General features: G+C 35.1%; 1 protein-coding gene across 5 annotated transcripts in view; it reads right to left on the minus strand.

Annotated features, from left to right (window-relative positions):
- Window positions 1-7,021: 7,021 nt before the first annotated feature.
- LOC136030131 (D-glucuronyl C5-epimerase B-like) overlaps window positions 7,022-24,227 on the minus strand; it is a 141,095-nt gene continuing 123,889 nt past the window's right edge. For all 5 annotated transcript variants that reach the window (XM_065708818.1, XM_065708816.1, XM_065708819.1 and 2 more), the window contains exons 6-8: window positions 22,666-22,844; window positions 15,275-15,527; window positions 7,022-13,445 (exon numbers count right to left, since the gene is read on the minus strand). In XM_065708818.1, the coding sequence (XP_065564890.1) occupies window positions 12,853-13,445; window positions 15,275-15,527; window positions 22,666-22,844 (1,025 nt within the window). In that variant the 3' untranslated portion in view covers window positions 7,022-12,852. The remainder of the gene's footprint in view (window positions 13,446-15,274; window positions 15,528-22,665; window positions 22,845-24,227) is intronic.

A 24,227-nucleotide genomic window follows, 5' to 3' on the forward strand; every position in this document is an offset into this window, starting at 1 on the left:
TTAGGCAAAAGACTGTGTTGAAGAATAAATGACCATCAAGTACGATTCCAGGGATTATAGTAAAATATGAGCATAAATACTATGAAAGAATCTTAAGCTTTGAGTACTAGAAAAACAGTAGAAAATGACACAATAGTCCTTTGAAACGGACTCAAGCTAGAAATATTTAGTAAAAAAAAGTTAATATGAAGGAAGTTGCATTCCAAGACGATACTTTCTTTCCATTTTTCCAAGTGAAGACGATTGAGGATTTATTGACTATGAATCTTCATTGACTTGTGCTAGTTTTGCTCCGATTTCTTGAGCTTTGTTTATGACATCCTCGAACCCCAGACGAGGACGACCTGATTTCTATTTAGCCCTAGACGGTTGGCCTCAAAGGAAAATCTTCGGCAATCCGTCATCTTTCACCTGCAAAACGTGGCCTGGCCATCTCAACCTTTCTTTCACTATAGCCCTAGAAAGTAGGATTGAACCACATTTTTCGTACAGCCTACTGTTTGAAATACGGTCAGTCAGCCAGGTACCCGAAACAATCTGTAAGCAATTTCCCTGGAAAAATTCTAGTAAATCTTCATCCGCTTTTCGGAGCGCCCATGTTTCAGTGACATATTCGACCACTGTCATCACTGTACCTTCCAATATTCTAATCTTAGTTTGTAGACTTATTTTTCTATTCTTCGAAACTTTTTTTTAACTGTGAAAAAACTCTCAAAGCCTTGGCTATTCTACTTTTAATCTCTTCACTGCTCCCACCGTCTTTACTAATATTACTACCAAGGTAAGCGAAGCTGCCCAGCTTATTAATTTTTTCGTTACCAGCGTCATAGTGAACTTAGTCTTCTTAAAATTAATTTTCAAACCTATTCTAGCATCTTGAACCCGCAAAACTTCTAAAAGCTCATTCATTTTGCTCACATTTTCATCTATTATGCTTAAATTATCAGCATAATCTAAATCCAGGAGAGTTTTTCCTCCCCATATGATTCCGTGGTCTCCCATTGCCTTTCCTGTACTCCTTAAGACAAAGTCCATCAAAATGATCCATATAAAGAGGAATAGAACACAACCCCACTTAACTCCTGATTTAATACAAAACCAGCTGCTAACCTCATCTCTTACTTTATCCGCATTAGTATTATTCTTGTAAATAGCCCGAGAATAATACTAATTCTCGTGCCTGGATGAAGTGAGGAAATTAATCACATTAATGTATTTGTCTGGTATACCATATAAGGATAAGACCTTTGCTAAAGCTCTTCTATCAACAGAATCGAACGGAAGTGGTATATTCAAGAGGGGGATTTAAAAACAACAGTTTAAGGTTTTCCGATCATAGAGATTTGAGTGGTAGACCTTTTATACTTTCAAGCCTATACACTCCAGAAATGTTACTAAAATCACATTTTGGTGCGGTAAGACATTTTATGATAGTGTTGTCATGACAAAATTGCAAAAAAAAAACACGTAAACGTTAACATCAGTTTTGAAATGACCTGAAACAGCTCTCTACGATGTTGTAGTGCCCAATTAGTACTTATTATTATGTAATGCCATATTAGTACTTATATTAGTACTTATTATTGATAACAGAAAAAGGTAGGCTTATCAGCGTTTCAAGCTTAAAAAAATATCATATGTTTGTTTTTGCAATATACTTTTATTATTAAAATGAATCTAAGTAATAGCTATAAATCCTGAACCAGTATTAAGAGGACATTTTTCTTATCAGACAGTGTTTTTTTTAGCGTGTTTTTAAGGTTTTGGCTACAAGGGGCCATGGTTTTCTCTGTACTAGAGTGCAGCTATTGCAGCAACCATGATATTCAAACGTATTCAGGCCCTAGACATGAAAAGTTTCACTAATTCATAAATGTAAAGGACAGAAGGATAAATTATAGTTTTTACAGAGGGGAATAGAAATAGTTTTGTATTGAAGCGGTATAAAAAAGAAAAGAAAAACACTTAAAAAAGAAATAACAAATAAATAAAAACCATTTCATTTGAGTCAGCTTTTGTCACTTCCGACAAAATGGACAGAAATACACTTTCTAGTTATATTATAGATTTGAGGAGGATTGAGCTGAATGAGGTTGAGCTACATGGATATTGATTTGAATGAAGTTTGCATTGCATGAATATTGATTTGAATGAAGGTTGCATTGCATGGATATTGATTTGAATGAGGGTTGAGTTGCATGGGGGGTTCAGTCGAATGGGGTTGAGCTGAACCAGGGTTTACTTAAACGGGGTTCAGTTAAACGATGGTTCAAATGCATGAGAAATGAGTAGCAAGAGGGCTCAGTTGAATGGAGTTAAGCTGAAATGGGGTTCATTATTATTATGGTTCGGTTGCACGTGGATTTACTTACACGATAGTTTCAGTTACATGCGTTCAGCTACACGAGGATTTAGTTGCAATGGAGTCGGATTTGAGAATTCATGATGTCTGGAAGTTAGGATACCTTTAAGCCTTAAATTGACTGAAAGCATGTGACAATCTGATAAAAGCGGGAAATCAGATTTACCTCTGAGTAAAAGCTATCAACTTGGAAAGATGAATGTTCCTACCATGATTCTAAAGTAACTATGCATCTGTAGTTTTGACCTATACGAGTAGTGGCCTGTAGCAGTCCTTCTGTTTGGAAGGCTTATTCTATGGGTTCTTAAAGTCAGCTAGGCAACACTGTAAAAACAGTAACAGTAGTTGTTTTTCATTCTTATTACGAGGCGTATTTTTGAATTAAAGTCCAATTTATTGTAGACACTAGTAGTTCGCACCCACACCGCAAAAGAGCACGTGTATCGTGCACCAGAATGTCTCGGGAACAACTGTGCTCAATTTCAGTTGTGTAGCTAACTTTTATGGTTATGTTCTGTGCTTTCAAAATGTTTAAGAATATCAATTCACCCGCCGCGTGTGAAGTTCGCTCAGTGATATGGTTTTTGTCAGCAAAGAACTTGTCATGAAGATGGTTTTTGTCTGATGCAGAAATTCATCGATTTGTAAAGTGTGCGGTAATACTGTTATGAGTGAAGGCAAAGTGGGTACGAGAATTCAAAAATGGCCGTGACAATGGTGAAGTCTATTCCGGTCACCCTTTTTTGATTACAGACAAATTTGTGGCATCAGTTAAAGCGAGAATTCGTGAGATGAGGCACCTCACCATAACTGGTTTTTCAAAGGTTTTGAGGTCATTGCTTTACAGTATTGTTTCAAAGAACCTGCACTTTCGGAAACTATGCTCCCGTAGGGTCCCAAAACTCCTAACAGAGGACCACAAAACCAAAGATTTGAGTGTGCAATGAAGTTCAGGACTCGTTATCACGAAGAAGGTGAAGACTTTTTTAGTTAGGTCGTAACTGGAGACGAAACATGGTTTTCGCATGTCACACCCAAATCAAAGCAACACAGCATGAAATGGGGACACACACACTCCCCCTGTAAAGGTGAAGGCCAAACAGACTCTGTCCCAGCGTATAATCATGGCATCGGTGTTTTGGGATAGGCATGGTGTTTTGTTGGTCAACTTCATGCAACCAGGAACCACGATTAATGCAGAAGCATGCTACCAAACCCTCAGGAAGCTATGCAGAGCAACTCAAAAAAAAAGACGTGGCCTCCTGACAAAGAGAATTATCCATCTTCATGACAATACAAGACCTCACACTGTAGGTTAGACCCTCAATTTGTTGTACAATTTTGGTTGGAAAGTTTTAGACCACCCACCGTACAGTCCTGATCTTGCGCCAAGTGATTACCATATGTTTCTTCACCTCAAACAGCACCTCAGTTGCAACCATTACAGTGATGACTACGACGTGAAAACGAAAGTGAACTCTTAGTTATCAGAGCAGGCGGCAAGTTTTTATCAATAGGGTATTTTAAAATTAGTTGAGAGGTATGATAAGTATTTTAACAAACTTGGCAACTATGTAGAAAAATAGAGTAAAGGATTTACTTTCTGAAAATAAATTTACTTTCTTAAAATAATCTTTTGTTGTGCACTTAAACTCAAACGGACCTTAATTAAAAAACACCCCTCGTACATGCATCCTTGATCAGTAACTCAATGTTGAACTGCTAAAGATCTACCTCTATTTAGTTGCCATATCATATATCTTTAAACGAGCAACTGTGCATGTATGTATTTATTTATAAGTATATTGTTAAAAACTTTTTTTTTAAATTGTCACCTTGCGACTTTCTGGCCTGAAAAAAAAAACGATCTAGATAGGTCATAGTTGGAAAAAATCGCTTAGCCTCAATTTTTCAAAAAAGACATGTATCTGATTACTTGATTAAATGATTATACTTCATGACAACAAATTACACCGTTTTCCCCCCGTAAGTGGTCGGTCGTATAAGTGGCTTGTAAGGATTTTAGCAGGCATATCCCCACGTAAGTCTGTTCGAAAAATTTACCCAACTTTGAAATTTTGCTGGATGCAGGCTTTCGTGAATTCCACGTATTGTGGTTCATTTTTGGATTGCAGCAGGATATTCAGCCTGGTTGTTTTGGTGATTTATTGTCCATTAGGTCTCCCCCTTAGGGAGAATCTCCCCCTTCCTGACTCCGTCAAAGAGAGCGGATCCGGCCCAATTATGTCAATTACGTATCTAGGACTTGTGTTTATTCTTTACACCAAGTTTCATCCCGATCTCTCCACTCTGAGCGTTTTCCAAGATTTCCGGTTTACCCCTCCTACCCTCCCCCCAATATCACCGGATATGGTCGCGATTTAAAATAAGAGTTCTGAGAAACGAGGTTCTTCTAAATATCAAATTTCACTAAAATCTGATCACCAGTTCGTAGGTTAAAAATACCTCTTTTTTCTAATTTTTCCGAATTAACCTAATTGTCCCCCACCCCCAGCTCCCCCAAACAGAGTAGATCCGGTCCAGTTACTTCAAGCACGCATCTAGGACTTGTACTTATTCTTCCCACCAAGTTTCATCCCGATCACTCTACTCTAAGCGTTTGCCAAGATTTCAGGTTTCCCCCTCCAACTCCCTCCAGTGTCACTGGATCCCGTCAGGATTTACAATAAAAGCTCTGAGTTAGGAGATACTTTTAAATATTAAATTTCACTAAGATCTAGTCATCCGTTTGTAAGTTAAAATCACCTCATTTTTTCCAATTTTTCCGAATTACCCCCCCCCCCCCCCCTCAGAGAGAGCACATCCGTTCCGGTTATGTCAATCACGTATCTAGGACTTGTGCTTATTCTTCTCACCAAGTTTCATCCCGATGTCTCAACTCTAGGCGTTTTCCAAGATTTCCGGTTTCCCCCTCCAACTCCCCCAATCTCACCGGATCTGGTCGGGACTTAGAATAAGAGCTACGAGACAAGAGATCCTTCTAAATATCAAATTTCATTAGATTTCATCACCCGTTCGTAAGTTAAAAATACCTAATTTTTTTCTAATTTTTTCCGAATTAGCCGTTCCTCCACTGCCCCCAAGATGGTCGAATCGGGGAAACGACTATTACTAATTTAATCTGGTCTGGTCCTTGATACGTCTGCCAAATTTCATCGTCCTAAATTATCGTGAAGAGCCCGAAATAATAAAACCGGGACCGACAGACAGAGAGACAGACAGAAAATGCGATCGCTACATGTCACTTGGTAAATACTAAGTGCCATAAAAACCATCACGGAACTGCTTTTTGTTGAATATGAGTTTTTATTGATTGATTTATTTATTGTGGGGGCTTTGTTGATATGATATTCCCGGAGAAACATCATAATGTAATATGTGTATAGTTAACTAGTTATACTGAGATTTTTGGAGACCCCAATATATTAAAAAAAAAAAAAAAAAAAAAAATGAGGAATTGCTTTTTGCTGAATATGAGTTTTTATTGATTAATTTATTTATTGTGGGGGCTTTGTTGATATGATGTTCCCGGAGGAAAAGCATAATATGTGATATTCTTTTGTATTTATTGTTTAGTGTGGTGGTATTAGTGATGTTGGTTGCCAAGTGTTCTCTTTGTTTTGGGGATTTAGTTTTCTCTACCTTCCCCACGGACAAGCTTTGCTTTTCAGGGGAAGTAACAATAATTTTGTGTTTATATTTTTTGTCAACAAATCCTTCTCTCTCTCTCCCTTTCTCGTTTTTAGAATTTATGACGATGACAAAATTACACAAGATAGCAAATAGCTTAAGAAAAAGACAAAGCGGAATTACAATAGAATGAAGGAATATGTTGATCTTTCGTCCGTGAGTCTATCAATGATAAAGAGAAGGAAGGGATTAAAATTTAGTATCTATTCACGTGCAAAATTACACAAAATGACAAATGACTCAAACAGGAACATTCATGGTTGTTACTGAATTATATAACAACGCAACTAAAGCAAAAAATAACGACTGGGGAAAAGCTGGAAATTAACTTGAGGCTTAATAGCTCTACAGCCGTTGTCCCTTAAAATAACTACGAAGAACACAATGCCGTATCGTCATACATGAATGCAAAAACTAAGAAAAACGAGGACTTTTTCTACTTAAAATATGAAAAGCTAAATAAGGAAACGGTTGATCTAGACAAAGGTCGATTAAATAAATTGAAAGGTTGAAGGTGAAAACAAATTCATATGGGTATGTGGCTATGTAAATCATAGCCGTAATCAGCAAAAGAAAGAAGACATTATTAATATAGATGAAATAAATAACATCGAATTAAAAAGCTACACAATTTAAAGGGAGAGGAAGCTCAGTTAAAACTGATAAAAAAGAACTCATTCGAACAAGCTGAGCTTGCCTTAGGTGAGGATGTTAATGCTCTTTCGATTGTTTCCGTCTTTAATCCCCTAGTACTCAATTGTACCTCGCTTTTATGGTCTTTATTTATCCGTTTTCTCTTTCACTGATATCAGTCTTACAGCTTAACTATTCAAAAAGATTAGCTTGGTAGTACCTGTCTTCGAAGAAAAAAGCCCTCATTGCTCAGAGCTATGTTTTCATGTATGCCTTTAAATATTCCTTGCTTTTTCTAAATTCGTGATGGATGAATAAACGTTTTCTTGCCACTTTATTGCAAATAACAGATCTAAATATAAATCAACTTAACAGGCAGGTACAACAAAAACTGAATGCTAACTTTGAACTCCAGTATCAATTAAAGTAAAACTATACACACTTGTGCGCCATCAATACCCTTTTATATACGGTTTATAACATACGACTATACATGAACAAATAAATTATATAATACCGTACCACAAAACTTAACGAATAAATGAAGAGAGATGCTCACTCGATAGTTTAGGATAGGCACACATCATCCATTTAGAACTACGGAAATGCAACCATCTGATAATGATAAAAATATCAGGTTTCCGAAGCTTTATGTTTGCTGGCTAGAGTGTTGATAACATTTTTGATCCCACCTAAACTTTTATGTTCTGTTCCATGAACAAGGAGAACAAGAAAAAGGTTAAATAAAAAGACAAGATAAAAATATCAACCCATGATTACAGAAAAGTTAGAGGTTGTCAATTTCTAAATCTAAATTTTATTCAATACCTGAAATTTAAAAGTGACGAGTACAAATTTAACAAGGCTCATTATCCTAATTTTCAAAATGCGACTAAATCAATTACTCTAAAAAAAGTTTAATATGTTCTATTCTATGACGTTAGTTTCCAATTTTTCAATATGCATTCAAAGAGGGGATTTTTGCGCAAACATTATTCTTAAGGGATCACACCCCACCCCTCCCGCCTTTGTTCAGGTATGCATAAGTACATTGTGTATTAAGACACAAGCTCAAAATCTATTCCCAAATTTGAACGAAAGCCAATTATTTTAAGGAAATTAAAAGGAGAGAACTAACTTAAACAGTGAAAAGAAAAAAGAAATGGATCTTTATGCTTTTCTTAATCAGTTATAATAGTCCATGAGGCAAAACTATAACAAAAGAACATTTAACCACAATTAGAGCATGTTAATAAAGAAGATATAAGGAACACGCAGGGACAACATACGAAATCTTATATCAAAATATAAATATTTTGTAGTAGCATGTACAAATTAAACACTTCTGTTAATTGTCCGACAATTGTAATCCGTCAAAAAAAGAATTTACGAGACAATTTGTTTAATAGAAAGAATGTTATTCAAAAACCATATTAACTATTTTAGACTAAAAAAAGGAGAGAAAAAACTGAAGTTTCGATTTAAAAATTTAATTTAGTTTCCCAATCAGTTACAATTTTTCAAGTTGGGAGACAAAAAAGAAAGAAAATAAAGGAGCAAAAATCTAGTATATTTGATAGCTATGATTTTACTCATAGGTTAATTAAAAACAAACGAATCTTACTCAAAGTTAAAGTTTCTTACTTAAGTTTCTTTTCCTGGAATCAACCTAGACCTATCAATCAAAACGAAAATTGTTTTCTCAATATACGATAATTAACTTACTCTTAATAAAAATTATCCACCGCACAAATTTATTTTCATACGTAGTTTAATCTAATTTCTGTTAAACTTTCTATAAGATTTTTGGAAACGAAAGGAGTTCTTTACCCAAAATCATGAATTCCATGGAAGCCAAAGTATGCGTTCTATAATATTCGGGAATTCAATGCAGGTTTTGATTCCAATAAAAACTTGTGACTTTAAGCAAGGTCTTAAAAGAACAACTTAAAAGGACATCAATAGAAAAAACAAATACCTGAATTTAGTTTTGAGAGACAGTAAATCTATTTAATTATCTGGATATAACTCTTTCTGGAAAAACCTTTCCCTATAAACGATATTTTCCAGCCAAGAACACTAACAATGCCTTTCTCTTCTGCAGCTGAATAATGTTCATTAACTTTTGGAATAGAATAATAGCCTTCACAGCTAAATGCAATTGAGTTCCCCCCAAGACCTATTTAGAAAATTCAACTAAATCAAAATCGTGTTTTTGTTACAGCATTTTTTTCAGAGAGAATCCATCTGATACCCTCCCCCCCCAACTGTTGATGTATTTCCTAAGAATGCTATGGTGTATAAAGAGCAGGATTATACACTTCCTAAAAAGTGATTTCTCATAAAAAGACCAAAGAAATCCTAAGAAATATCTAAGACCTAAGTTAATTTTTAACACGCGAATGAGTCCCCATTCGTCCACTGGTATTCCCTATTTTATTAGCAGTTTTTGGTAGTCCAATTCTTAGTCTTTTCAGTTCTTCTTTGTTTTTCAAACCATTAATATCTCTCGTAAGCGCATAACTTTTTATCTAGATAGCTTCTAAGTAATATATCAAAACGTTTAAATATAGCACAGATTGAACAAAAATAAACCCACATAGGGTTACATGAAAAACGGAATAGTAAACTTTATTCACGCGCATTCCGCGGTTATGGCATTGGTAATGTTCCATCGTGTTCTGCAGCTTAGAAACATATGTACCATGATTTTCAGTATGCTTTCCCATCAATTATGTCTCAAAAAAACAAACGGCACTGCCATCTAGGATTACCAAAAATGTTATAAAGATAAATTTAATATGGAAATATTACTTGTGTTTGTTTTATTTATCTCTTTGTCTTTTCTTATATTTTACTTCCTTTTATATTTTTACTTTAATTTTAGAATTAATTGGAATTAAAAAAAAAAAAGCCTATTTTAGCTCGTTTGACTAAATTTCTATTGCTCAGTTACCTTTTCCGGTGCCTTTAAGTTGCAGAACATTTTGATCATTATTCAATCTCCACAGAGCATCGGTAAGTTAAACTTAATTCTTAAGTGTTCCGCACGGTTAGTATTTCCGCTTTTCACGCTAACAGCCCCCCCCCCCAAGTACGAAAAAAAATTAAAGAATAAAAAACAAACATAGTCTGGAATCTATGAACAGAGGTAGACGTGGAGCACGATAATATTTAGGAACTAGTAAATTGTCTACAGCAAGAAAAACAAAACAGTGGAAAGCATACACTCGCTTGACATAAATTAACTGATGGACAGGTAATATCTGGCAGTAACTGCATTATTGAGTTTCTACATAGAACACAAGGGGGCTAAATAAGACCTTATTTTTAGAATTAAAAAAAGTGAAGAGGAAATTGGCACTATCTAGGTTTACATTTGGGGTATACATTGGACTTACTATTTGGCCCTAGGCGCACATAGGTCAGATCTTTTTGGGTGGGGGAGGTGGGGGGAGCGGGTTTGTCACGGAATTGTCTTGTTATGGGTAGTCGAATTCTATAAAAAGCCCGATTCCAGACATTATTTTTCTGGAGGGTGGGGTCCCTTGGATCAGTCTCGAGAAGGGGTTCCCTATATCAACCATTCTGCTCAGTGAAAACTTTTTCAAAGGTTTTCTTTCTAGTCCAACCATTTTGTTTATTGATTTTTAGCTCAAACATAACCAATTGGTGATGAAAGATATTTAGCCCACTTTATGGTCATGTGTAGAGAAATGACTAAAATGAAACCCTAATTGACGGAAAATGGTATCAAGTAACTATTTGAACGTGCGCCACTATAAATTAAAATGCTAAATAATAGACAAGCACGCAAAATTGAGCAACGCCATACTATACCATGATTCTGTACTCTTCCCTCACAAGGAAAAAAAATATTGATACACGCGAAACAAAGAGTTCATTGCCGTTTTTACGTCACCGTTATTACTATGACGGTTTCCACTGAGGTGGAAACCAGTTGAACTGGATACTACACAAGGCTTTCGTACACAAGGCTACACATTTTTTGTGTGAATGTGTCGAATTGAATGAGTGGAGGCGAAAGATGTATGGTAAAGAAAAATTGAATGAGATATGGATGGTAGATAGAATGAAAGAGACGAATTTCCTGAGTATTAAAAGGATAGCAAGATTTGTAAGGATTGCAGCGGCACATCGGGAGCGTTTTCTTTAAATAGTATTAATTTAGTTAATTTGTTGTTAGTTTTTTGTTATGTAAATTTCCTATGGCCCACGGGCTTTTTCTGGAATAAATTATTATTTTTATTATTACGCCCAATTCGAGACAACAAAATATGGAATAGAAACATACACACTCCCTGCAAAGTTGAAGGCCAAACAGACTCTGTCCCAGCTGAAAATCATGGCGTCGGTGTTGTGGAATAGCACGTGTTTTGTTGGTCGACTTCATGCAACGAGGAACCACTATCAATGCAGAGGCATACTGCCAAACCCTCAAAAAGCTCCACAGAGCGCTTAAAAAAAAAAAAAAACCTAGCATGATGACAAAGGGAATTGTCGTTCTTCATCACAATGCATGACCTCACACTACAGGTCAGACACGAAATTTGTTGGAGAATTTTGGCTGGGATATTTTAGACCATCCATCCAACAGTCCTAATCTTGCGCCGAACGATTACCATCCACTTCTCCACCTCAAGTAACACCTCAGTGGCAACTGTTACAATGATTACGACGACATAAAAATGGCAGCTAATTTTTGGTTATCGGAGAAGGCGGCAAGATTTTATGAAGAGGTCACTTTAAAACTAGTCGAGAGGTATGATAAGTGTTTGAAAAAACTTGACAGTTATACCTTCTGAATATAAATTTACTTTTTTGGAATATATATAAATATATATATATATATATATATATATATATATATATATATATATATATATATATATATATATATATTGACTATAAAGGCAACAGGTGACAACATAAAATTCCTTCATTGCCAAAGGTAATGTAAAATTACTAGGTAATGTAAGATTACTTCTCTACACAACCGTCTTGATGATTAAAGTATTTGTCATATCTATGACTAACCTTTGTAATACTCTCTTCACAAGATATCGCCGCCAATGATTTGAAGTAAGCTGTGACGGTTAATTTTAGCTCCTCGTCAGACTGTAAGTTTCTATTAAGCCATTTCTATTAAAAAAAAAGAAAAAAAGAGAAAAAGACACTCGTCGCTAAGCCGGGACTAGATGTCGGCTGTTCCAAAAGGTCTTGCGGAAGATGCCATAGAGCAGAGTAAGGAAAAACATTGTCATGGATGAGAACAATTCCGGATGTTAGCATGCCTCATCTTTTATTTTGAATGGGCCTATGTGTGTGTCAAAACTTCACAATAAGAAAGTGCAGTAATTATTATTACCGGCTACTTAAGCTTCACAAGCAATATACCCCCAAAAATCAATAGGCAAAGGAATAGGTCCCCAAAAATAGTTCCTACAGCCTTGCGATTGTTGAACGTTTGTTTGGGAAATTTGGGTCCATCCGTTGTTGTGCATATCAAATACCTATCACTTAGTCCCGACATAGCGCCAAGTGACTTCCATACTTTCCGTAAAGCGAAGAAGTGCCTTTGTGAGATAGGGGCAGGGATCATCGCTTCAAAACTAAGGAGAGAAACAAAGAAAGTCCCCGCGACACACTTCAACTCTCTAATGACGAAAATTTATGGAGAGGTTATTACAAAGGTTATTGCTATATATTGCAAACGACTCAATCGTCAAGTTGGTTATGTATATAAGTAACCGTGAATGTACATTACCTTTGGTAACAAAATACTTTTCCTTTACCAACCCGGCTTTCCTTTAGAGCCAATCAGAGGTTGAAAAAAAACTTTATATATATATATATATATATATATATATAAATATATATAAAGTCACTCTTTTTACGAATGGCTTTATTCCCGGGGACAGCTATCCTCCCGTAGAGAAACCTACACTTTAAAATATAGAGAGTATTCCTGTCTCTTAGGGACGGAGCCCCTCCCCCAGAAAAAAATTGCTGATATACTCTAGGAAAACTATTGATCAATAAATAATGTCACAATATAAAAAATGATACACTTCTTCGACATTCAGGAGTTCTAGAGTTACTGAGTCACTGGTAAGTCAAGCTCACTAGTTATGAGGTGCACGTTTACCATTCATATAACTTTGCCACCTCTTCGCAGTTGTAGCAAATACTGGGTCACTTTCAATAGTTGATAGAAGTAACAACTGATTCACATGAGTACTGTGATAGTCCCACCGCGCAACATTTGGAGCACCACCCGCAGTGATATGTCTCAAGTCATATAAAGTCCCTGATCCTGTATCATAGAGGAGAAGCATGGCTTTTAAGGATCTAATACCCTGGATATACAAATCCCTTGCTTCAGATCCCATGCTATCAGGAGCATGTGCGACATCATACAATCCAATTAATGAATATATAAAGCCGTTCAGCACAAAAGATGATGGCTGGGTAGGATATTCTTCGAACCAGATGTACTTATCCATAAATACAGCTTTAACACCATGATCCTCGCTTAATGCCTGAAAAGGTTTGACTGCATCAAGCGCAGCAGATAGATAATATTCATTCCTGGAAGAATAATAAGCTCGCATTAAAAGTGACATTGCTTGTCCTTGACCCATGGCAGAGTACCATCCAGCGTCAAGGTCCTCAACGCCTGCTCCAAGATGACGCTTGACATCAATAGGCCACCCACCTAGAAAGAAAAAATAATATGCCTTATTAGCTAAATTTTAGTACATGATAATTGCTTAGAAAAGCTTATCGATTTTTGTGTAATGGGTATACATAAATAGCCAAAAGTGCAATATATTTCGGAAGTCGAACACTTCAAAAAAATATAGATGAACCAATATATCCCCTTTTATTGTACAACACGGATTTCAAACGGGCTAGGAACGTAAGCCAAGATAAATAATAGACTGGACCTTTTTTTCACATTCAGGAGAACAAAATCTTGTTCAATCCAACGCAAATAAAAACGTTTCTGTCGTTTTTAGATTAGGAGCACCTGCACTGACCACCTTTGCGCCAGTACTCATTCCACTAATAAACCTTCGTGTTTAGGAAACATGCTGTTTTGAACTTAGACTTAACATACCGATGACGATACTAATTTTAATATGGTTCCTATAGATTATCGTAAGGATCAGTTTACATCCTTTTTTATAAGATACTGCAAATACCCGAATTTTTTCAGGTATCTGAAAAACATTTGACGTTTCTGGGCTAGGAACAAGGGGGTTCAAAGAAAAGCGTAGCGGGGTTTCAGGTCCCTCCTTCCTTGAAGACTTCTATGTAGTCTTGACCTCTTCCCCTCCCTCCCAGTTCACACAAAATATCCGCACATAGGGAGAGACATAGAGATTTATTCCGAGAGAATTTCGGAGAGAAGTCAAGATTCGACAAAACAGCAAAGAACAGACAAATTATATAAATTAAAGAAACAATCGTGAAAATCAAGAAACTCAAAATAAAAAAAAATCTGACCAGATGCCTTGCTCCTCAGATAAATGCCTGCCTCTGCAGCCTCGTATAAGGTTGTTTTAACTCAAAGGAGAACAACTCGCCACTAATATATACCTTGTTTCATCCCAAAGCTTTAGTGAAGTAGCGCCCTTTGACATCATCTTGATTAAATACCATTATTCCTAATCGCTGGAATCTCTCCCTTTTACTGTGTGTCATATAATCCCTGAAATTTTACCTATCACTCATTTCAAAGTTTTAAACCTCTTGCTCTGCTTTTATTTTCGAATAAAATAGAGCAAAGGTGACAAAATCACAAACTTTAATTATCTTATAAGTTTGACAGAAGTTACTCAGTTATGTATTTGAATAGTAAAAAATGTTGGTTTTTTTTTACTGTGTTCTTATATGTATTTGAAATTCTTTTATTTCTCCGTTATTTGACAATTTAGTTTTTTAAATATATATATATATATATATATATATATATATATATATATATATATATATATATATATATATATATTGTTCGTACTGAGGACACCTTGCAGCCTATACTTAAAAATGTGCGTAAAATATTTTTCACCTTTGAGCTTCTCTGGCCAAAAGTCTTGATTTTTACTTGTTTTTATTTTTTTTTTTTTTTTTTTTTTTTTTTTTTTTTTTTTTTTTAACTTTCATTCTCTTATTCGAGAGCAAAGAACTATAGTAATTTTTTTTTAAATCGGTATCTTGATCTTGAGGTTTATGATCTATAGCCACAAAAAGAACGAAACAGAAGGGGTTTACCTCCCGTGGACTTTGTCGTACGGTCCCCAAAAAAGTTTTTTATCTGCCATTTTTACGTGAACTTAGAAATAAAAAAAAGTCACATTTGAAAAAAATAATACACATTTGAAAATTTTTTTTCCCATTTGATAAAAATACTTTTGTGTTCATTTGATAATTTCACTAATTTTTTAATATTAAACTTTTTCTGTTATGTCTCTGTTTTCACAAAATTATAATACCATAAAAGTAAAAAAAAATACTATGGCTACTGATGCATAAAAATACCTTCATCATCTTGATGTTTCACAAACCAATCTGCAGCATCGTAAAAATGGGCCAAATGTTCTGAAGATGAAAGAGTTATATTATCTGCATAGCCTACACCACGAAAAATGACCGCTGTCACTCTTGCTCTGGATCGCAGAATCCTCTTCCCCTTCTCTGACAGTGATTGACCTTTTTGTAAATCTACTAATAGATCTCGAGTGAGCCGTCTCCAAGAATTACAATCCCCGAGTCCATGAAAAATCTTATTACCCTGCAAAAGCAAGTTTTTATTTATTTTTAATTAAAAACGTGAAGAGCGTATCTATATTTATACTTTTGAACAAAGGCGAAAGCTTTAAAAGCGGGGGAAAGAGGGTAGAATATGCAGCAGCTTGAAATGATCCCGTGTCTTCATAAGAAATTAGTTTTTAATTTTTTTTTAATAACAAAAACAGATGGCGGGTAAAAAACCGTGCAATAGCTTTAAATTGTTGTACATTTCCTGTGATAGCAGTCGTTCCCATGGCACTCTCGAATACCTGAGAAGAGCTACGGTTTCCTCCCTAATAGGACATCAGATAGGAGCACTGGTAGTAGACGGGGCGGGACAAAAGACTTCGACCCCCCCATGTCTCATGTTAATACTAAATATTCACTTTTAGTTTGAAATTACATATTTCGTTCGTAGTATTATATTTTTATTATTATTGTTTTTCTCTCTTTTTTTTTGAAAAATAAAACGAGACAAAACCAGACAACTGGTAGGAAAATGAGCACAAGCTGGTATCGATAGAGAACATTATCGCAACAGAGCATGAATAAACTCGTGATTTCAATGGCGATCACATTTATTCACGGATCTTGCCAAACGATGAGTAAGGTATTTCCACACAAAATGAAAAAAAAGACAAAACAAAACTCACCAACAAAAACGAATTAGACTGCCAGATAAACCGATAACAAAATGACCAGACAGTATACATACTGATACGAGGGCGGAATACTACCAGGACTAAGAGCTAAATTCTTTTTTATTTAGTGATTTGTTTTTCTTCAACGCTTTTTAAAAATAATTTAATAGCTAAAGAGTGGATGAGTGGAAATATAATAGGAGTGGATGGCACGCTGGATTTGCAATCCTGTGTCCTTCTAAAAGGGGATTCGAGTCCTAGTATCACTAACCCTTCGGCTTATGGTGAGGGTCAGTGGCTAAAGGCAAAGGGGAATCACAATGAACAAAGTCTAAGGAAGCTTTTGAACATACGGCAAAGACCTGTCGTCTAGTTGAAGAAGTGCTGAATGGGCCGCTTAGATCCGCTCCAGATGACCTAATTGCTCAAGATGGAAGAAAAGTCACGGGTAATGAAAGCATTTCAGAAGAATTTGAGAAATATTCTTCAAGTATTGAAAATAGTACAATTCAAGGAATTGTGCTGATAGAAGATGACCCTTCAGTCCAGAATTATTTAGGAAATGAATAATCAGATCTAGCATTTAAGATAATCCCAGCCAATGAAAAAGGAATAAAAAACATAATAGGTGATTTGGAAGGTAATGCTGCATGAAGTGGTAAAATCTCTCTGAGAGCTATGAAAATCTATAGCCTGTTATTCTTCCAGTATTTGTCACCTAATAAATTTATCACTGAAAGATAGGACTTCCCCTCTTGTTTTAAAGAGGGTAGAGGGACACCAGTGTATACATGTGGATATGCTGCTAAGTTCAAAATTATTAGCAAATCCAGATGCTTCCTATTATATTACGTATTCTAGAGAAAGCTTACACAAATAGGTTAATTCGTTATTTAAAGAACCCTATACAGTTTGGATACAGACACACAACCAAGCAAGCTATAATTTATTTGACGACCGTGATCAAATCAGCACTAGACCGAGGATGTAAGGCTGCAGCGATACTTTTACATCTAATAAATGTACCCTACAGGGTTGATGACGGAATTCTTCCACGTAAGTACCAGCTCAGTGGAATCCTATGACCAGCACAAGTATTTCTATGGGGAATTCTTGCTAAATGACATCAGTGCGTTCATGTAAATGAAACAATGCCTGCAACGATATCAGTTACCTTTGGTCCTTATATCATTCCCATTTGTAGTTGATTTGAGTTCGAGTACTGTATCAGAAATGAGTGAGAAGAACTGCTTAAACTGTATATTCAAATGAAAATTCTGCCTTCAACCGGACTTCTAGACGTAGTTTACTGCCAAGTTGTTTTACGAGAATTTCCAAAATTAGGTCAGATTTCCGCAGAGGTCTCAGGTCTCACTAGCGGTGACGTCGAAGTCAAAACACTTCTTTATCCATTGAATCATGAAATTGTCGAATGTCAAGAAGGATGAAGTTATAAAATAACAAAGAGCTGACCGAAGTGAAGAGTTTCTTAAAGGATAAATTGTATTATATGCATAGGTTTTAGTATTATTAGTATTATAGTATATGATGGATTATCATGGAATAGGTAATTGGGAGATTCTAATATCAGTTGATATGTTCATAAGTGAAAATGGATTGGATTAAAAAAATAAATGGTAAGTGAAGTCGGCTATAATTTTGGATGAGGGAATAGTTGGACGGCCCAGAAGAGTGGTTAAGATGGTTTACTTGCTTACTATGTAGGTTGTGAATATTCTGTTTATTTTTATTAGTGATAAATGAATATAAGTTATGTCAAAAACTTTACAAGCTATTCGTTTTCTATAGCAAGATTTGTGATGGCAGCAATAGCACTGATACGCTGCCGGGAAAGATAAGGGATCAGTTGAATAAAATAATCAGCCACAAAAAGGACAGCAAAATCAACAGAGATAATTCAACGTGATTTTGCGTCAGATCCCAAGGGTAAAGAACGTTCAATGGTAAAGGTGGTAGTAAATCTGGAGAGCGCCTCAAGAGGTCATGGCCTGAGAGCTGTAACCTCGCAGCGGACTCGGAGCGGTCACAGCACATACCATATTGAACCTCTTCTTAATGTCTGCTGGGAGTCGGCCCCTATAATGCTGACTGGGCCGAACTACTGCATTACCAATGAATTTTCAACACAAAAAGCAAACGTATCGTAATCGATGTGTTTTTCAGCAATACAAAATTCAATCCTGATTCAGCAATTTTGAATAGAAAAAAATCGCTCCGGGGACAACCTTTTCCTTGAGTAACATAATCCAGTCGTCAAAAATTAACAAAATTAATTTTTTTTTTTTTTTTTTACAGTTTGAAGTCGGATGCCCCATAACATAGATATAAGCCCTGATTTATCGGTTGGTGCAACCTGAAAAATCCTTAGACTTCTCTTTTGAATCGGTTAAGCACACACTCTATACAAAGCAAGTAACATAACTATACCGTCTATATTTTCTCTTTATCAACTGATAGCCGGCAAACCGACAGACTAGCCCTTCGACCCTCATTCTCCGTTATCGTAAGACATTTCAAGTCGAGGTTTGCGATTATTTTGCCAGTGAATTTCTAGGAAATTTCTATAGTCTTTGCCAATTTTCAAGGTTTCAAAACAAGCCTAGAAAATTTTAACGTTTCTGAATTGTTTAATTTAGCTTATTTTTCAGCACATAGATATATTTTATTTTATCTAAAAATATAGAAAAAACCAGGCCTTCTCGACTCTTTAACTAGCACAGAACCTGCACTACGACCCTTTTTAGAGCCTCCCCTCCTCAGTTCACTGGATTTCCGTCCTTTGCAGTCCGAAATCCACTTACCAGCAGCTGTGGCCTTTTCTAGCGCCTATTCTGCTCAGTTCACTGGAGTACAGTCCTTTGCAGTTTGAAATCCACTTATCAGCCAGCACGAACGATGATGTAGAAAGGTCATCAAACAGATTGTTCACAGATGGCTGCATCTAGGTGCCCGTGCAGTCCTTACAGAACTGACAGGTTTCTCAAAAATAAAGACGAACAGTAGTATGTTCGGCGCTAAGGTATGAAGAGAAAGTGTTCTTATGGCTTTGAAGACTGCCTTCCTAGATTATGAAGTATTTCACAGTATTCGGTGCCTAGATTTATTCAAGGAATTTCGGTTAAACCTGCATTTCCCATAAGATATACCATGTTTGCAAGGAAATATACTCATTCATGAAAGAAGCCCCACGTTAAAACAATCAAGGCTCATGACATCAAGGCAGATCAAGACTCATGACAGGAAGCTTGTTTTGGCTTTCCTGCTTCCTTAGAAATAAATATCAACTTGCTGTTGAGACAAATTGAGTCCACAGAAATTTTCAACGATTAAATTTTACTGGAATACGCAAGATGCAAAAGCAAAATATTATATGTCCCAGCAGCTCCATATCTTATAGAAATAGAAGAGAAAAGAAAATATTTAGAAAGAAAACATTGGACAGAAATACGAGACTTGAAAATTACGCTACTTTTTCGTAATAGCAAACAGAACAATTCTAAGGCAGGAATTTTCGTGAAGATACTTACAATTGTTTTCCTGAATTAGCACAATAAAAAACACTTACTTACTTGGCTAATGTCTTGACCTAATTTTTAATTCATTTGTTATTAAAGAGCCTTTTACACCAGAAAAATTAAGTCTCATCTCTTTTTCTTAGATGTTCTAGGCTTCATCTTTTTTATATATATTTTTTTACGTTCTTAAATATAATTCATTCTGCTATTATATGATAAGTTAGACATCATAATCTTTTTATCAACGTTAGTGAATAATACACTTTCGTCTCAGCTTGGTACATGACAGCCGCCGTATAACGTATCTGACTTGTTTATGATGAATCATAAAAAGAATGAACATTTTGAAATACAACATATTACTAAAAAAGAAATACTGAGAGATGGGTATTTAAGAAACATCTCTTTCTTCGCAAAGACCTGCGTCAAATTTCCTTATTGTTCTATCAAATTTTTCTTCATATTTTCTTTTGCAAAGAACAATTTTGAACCTTGAAAGAAAAATAGTGCTTTCCATCATAAACATCAACAATAAGAAGAACAATAGGGAATTCTTTTCGCAAGATAGTTGAATTCTATATTTGTAAGATAGTAGAATTCTATATTTGAATAAATATTTCAACCCTGTGTCCAAGTGCCGTCCTCAGCTAAACATAAATATATGAAAAAAAAGAGATTTACATTAACCTACAACCATTAAAACTAAAATGAAAATTTTAAAAACAGTCCCAGCATCCTTATTTCAGCGAAGTTCAACAGGACTGATAAATAATGTGAGTTTAAACAAGGGAATTCATTGAAGTGAAAGAAAAATAATTAGAAACACGCTGTCTTGCCTTTTTGGCAGCTAACCTCGAAGTTCTTTTTGTAACTGGTTCTGTGTTAGTGTCTACTGGTTTTTTAATATATGTTGTAAAATCGTCTTTAATGAAATTTGTGTATAGAGGATTTATTGAGCATTCCCCCAAATCCCCATTTAAGGAAATATTATTATTTATTATAATTCTGATTTCAATTGTTTCTCGAACAAATTGTTTTATGGCTAGTTCATTGCTAATAAGGGCAGACTCTTGAAAAAGTATTTTGAGGCTAGGGTTGTCAAAAACCTTGCTGCTTAAAGCAAAATAAAAAAAGCATTAGCATTATTAGAATTTGAAGCTTTGGTGATACCATATTTATGCTGTTGTAGATGTTTCTCTAAATTCTGCTGGGTTCTACCTACATAGTATTTGCCATAGTCACAAAGTATTTGATAAACCCCTTTTTGGCGAGTAACTGGGGTTTTATCTTTACCGGGGTTTAAGAAATTCATGATTTTGAAATTATAAGTAGATACTATATACAGATCATTTTGTGTGCAAACGTTTTTAAAATTCGTAATCATTTTCAGGATGTATGGGAGGTAGATTATTTTTTAGGGCTTATCGGGATTCTCACATGGTAAAATACTATTGATTTTACGGGAGTGTCTTTTCAGTCTACGGCTAACTGTATTATTAATAAGTAAAATGAATCACAGCAAATGTTCAGGGTAGGATCGGCGAGAGACTTTACGACAGCTCTTTTAACTTGTTGATGGTAATTTAATTTAAAATAAAGATATATATTGTTTTGTGTTGGTTTTCTGTAATTATTAAAATCGAGTCTATTAATGCTACGAATAACTAACACATCTAGGAATGGTATTTTATCTGTACTTTCAATTTCTAAGGTAAACTGTAAATTACCATCACATGTATTAAGGTCATCTATAAAACACCTAATTTTATTTTGCTCATAATCCCAAAGTGAAGCTACGATGCAAATATAATACCATTCCTAGATGTTAATAATCTCATTAATATCTTATTAATGATAAAATTAGAAGTAGAATGAAAAGACACTCCCGTAAAATCAATGGTAGTTTAAAATGTGAGAATCCCGATAAGCCCTCAAAAATAATCTACCTTACATACATCCCGAAAATTACAATTTCCTAAGCTCTGATAAAGATAAAACCCCATTTACTCGCCAAAGAGTGGTTTATCAAATACCTTATGACTGTGGCAAATACTTTGTAGGCAGAACTCAGCAGAATTGAAAGAAACGCCTACAACAGAATAAGGATGATATCACTAAAGCTTTAAATTCTAATAGCGCTAATGTTTCTTTTGATTCTGCTTTAAACAGCCATGTTTTTGGTAACCCCAGCCACAAAATAAATTTTGAAGAATCTACCCTTATTAGCAATGACCTAGCCATAAAACAGGTTGTTCGAGAAGCAATTGAAATCAGAATTAAGATAAATAATAATATTTCCTTAAATAGGGATTTGGGGGAATCCTCACTAAATGCTCTCTACACACATATAATTAAAAATAATTTTACAAAATATATTAAAAAACCAGTAGACACTAACACAGAACCAGTTACAAAAAGACCTTCGAGGTTAGCTGTCAATAAGGCAAGATTAGCAGTGAAAGCGAATTTTTTTTCCCCTTCAATGAATTGCCCTGTTTCAAAGTCCTGGTTGAACTTCGCTGAAGTAAGAATGCTGGGACTGTTTCTAAAATTTTCATTTTAGTTTTAATGGTTGTATGTTATTGTAAATTTCTTTTATATACTTTTATATAACTTTTATATACTTATATATCTTTTATATACTTATATTTTTCTGAGGACGGCCCTTGGACATAGGGTCGAAATATTCATTCAAACATAGAATTCCATAGTCTTGCGAAAAGAATCCCCAATTGCTCTTCTTGTTGTCGATGTTTAACCTTGAAAGAGGTTCAGGCCCATTCACAGGAATTTATGTCAGGACAGAGAAGGGTCATTAAATTCATCAAAATGGAACGTATAAAAGAAAACATATACAAATTCACACTAGGGCAGGATTAATAAAACTCATGATATTTCTTCTGGAGACCCTTCCATAATCGTACTAGGTAAGATTAAACAAAAAATAAAAAAATAACTTTACCTTACTAGTGATCCAAAGGTCTGAGCAGACATAAAATAAATGAAAATTGCTCTTCTTTTCTTTATCTTCAACGATAACTTCAACACTACCATTAGACTCAAATTTGAGATTCAAGTTCAAAATAAAATCTGTTAGAGATTCACTCAATTTCAACTCAATTCCTTTTGAGTTGAGAGATTCTAAAAGATAAAAGAAAAATCAATAGAAATTGGGGCAATAAACCACAAGACTCAGAAGATGTACTCCAATACTCTATACAGCAAAATTAGGTAAATTGTATTTATGGGATTATAGTAGAGACGAAGGAAAGTAAAAGATAGCAATGAAGGAAGATATGAATTGATTCAAGAGGCGGTTTAGTTGACAGCGACTGGTTTTCTGAATGAGATTCCTTATTTTATGATAAGCCTTAGAAAGTAGTTTCGGAAAAATGGAAATCGTCATCTGCATAATCGGCCAATAAGAAAAATGCTGGAAAAATCAAACAGTGAAAGAGGATTCCTAGAATCGACCTCCCCCCAAATATACTTAAACTTTCTTAGAATACTAAGACTCCAGTCAACCTTCATATTTATTACATCAACAAGGTGTTCAATAGATAGATTTGCATCTGGAAGAATTCCTAAAAATCCGACACGGGAGTAGTTAAAATTCAGGCAGATTTTAACTACTGACCTCTGTGCCTCTGGATACACGGTTTCCCATGCGGGACATTCCATTATAGGGGTGGCTTCAACCTCCTGAGCCGGGTGAAGTCAAATCTCCATAAGAGAACATAAAGAAAAAAGTTACAATTTTGATTTTATTGGTTGAGTCAATAGAGTTTAATTAAGCCACGTGTTACTGCCCTCGATAGTATTTACAATATACTGTTGAAATTTCTCAATCAAAAAGGAACAGGAAGTCTTAATTCGGGAATGTATTTCCTCTCCGAAGCTTTAAGCTGTTTCATTTGCTCAAACATAAATCGTAATTTGGCCAACATTCATTTTTACAATACCGATCTAGCACGCAATACAATATTAAAAGTCTTCGCACTAAATTTCGACTTGCAAGAAAACAAGATAATTTTCCTTTTCTCCAGTCATATTTCCTAATAACTACTCGGGTGCCTTATAATTTTATTTTGTGAGATCATTGCGTTGTATTACTGAGTTTACACACGCTAATTTATTCCTCAAACTAGCAATTATTTTAGTTTTCTAACTTGGTTACTTTGTCGTTAAAAAAAAACCCAGTTCTTTAGCAAGTTATAATTACAGTTTCGATTCAATTCAACTCACTTCGTAAGAAAATGAATCGAAAAAAATAAAACCGAACATCTCTGAAGAGAAAGGACAGCGCTCTAAAAAACCAAATTGTTTAAAAAACGACTCGGAACAAAAAAAAAGAAAATACAATGTAAGTGATTTAATCACACGAAAGCCCAAACGGGCCATGGTGACATACACAAAACAAGCGAAAAAAAATACAGCAACAAACATAGACTGAAAAGACATTAAACTAATTATTTAAGAAAACATCACAATACCTCATACCCACCCGGACGAACTTTTATTATT

This window comes from Artemia franciscana, chromosome 8 (genome assembly GCF_032884065.1).
Source record: "Artemia franciscana chromosome 8, ASM3288406v1, whole genome shotgun sequence".
Lineage (NCBI taxonomy): Eukaryota > Metazoa > Arthropoda > Branchiopoda > Anostraca > Artemiidae > Artemia > Artemia franciscana.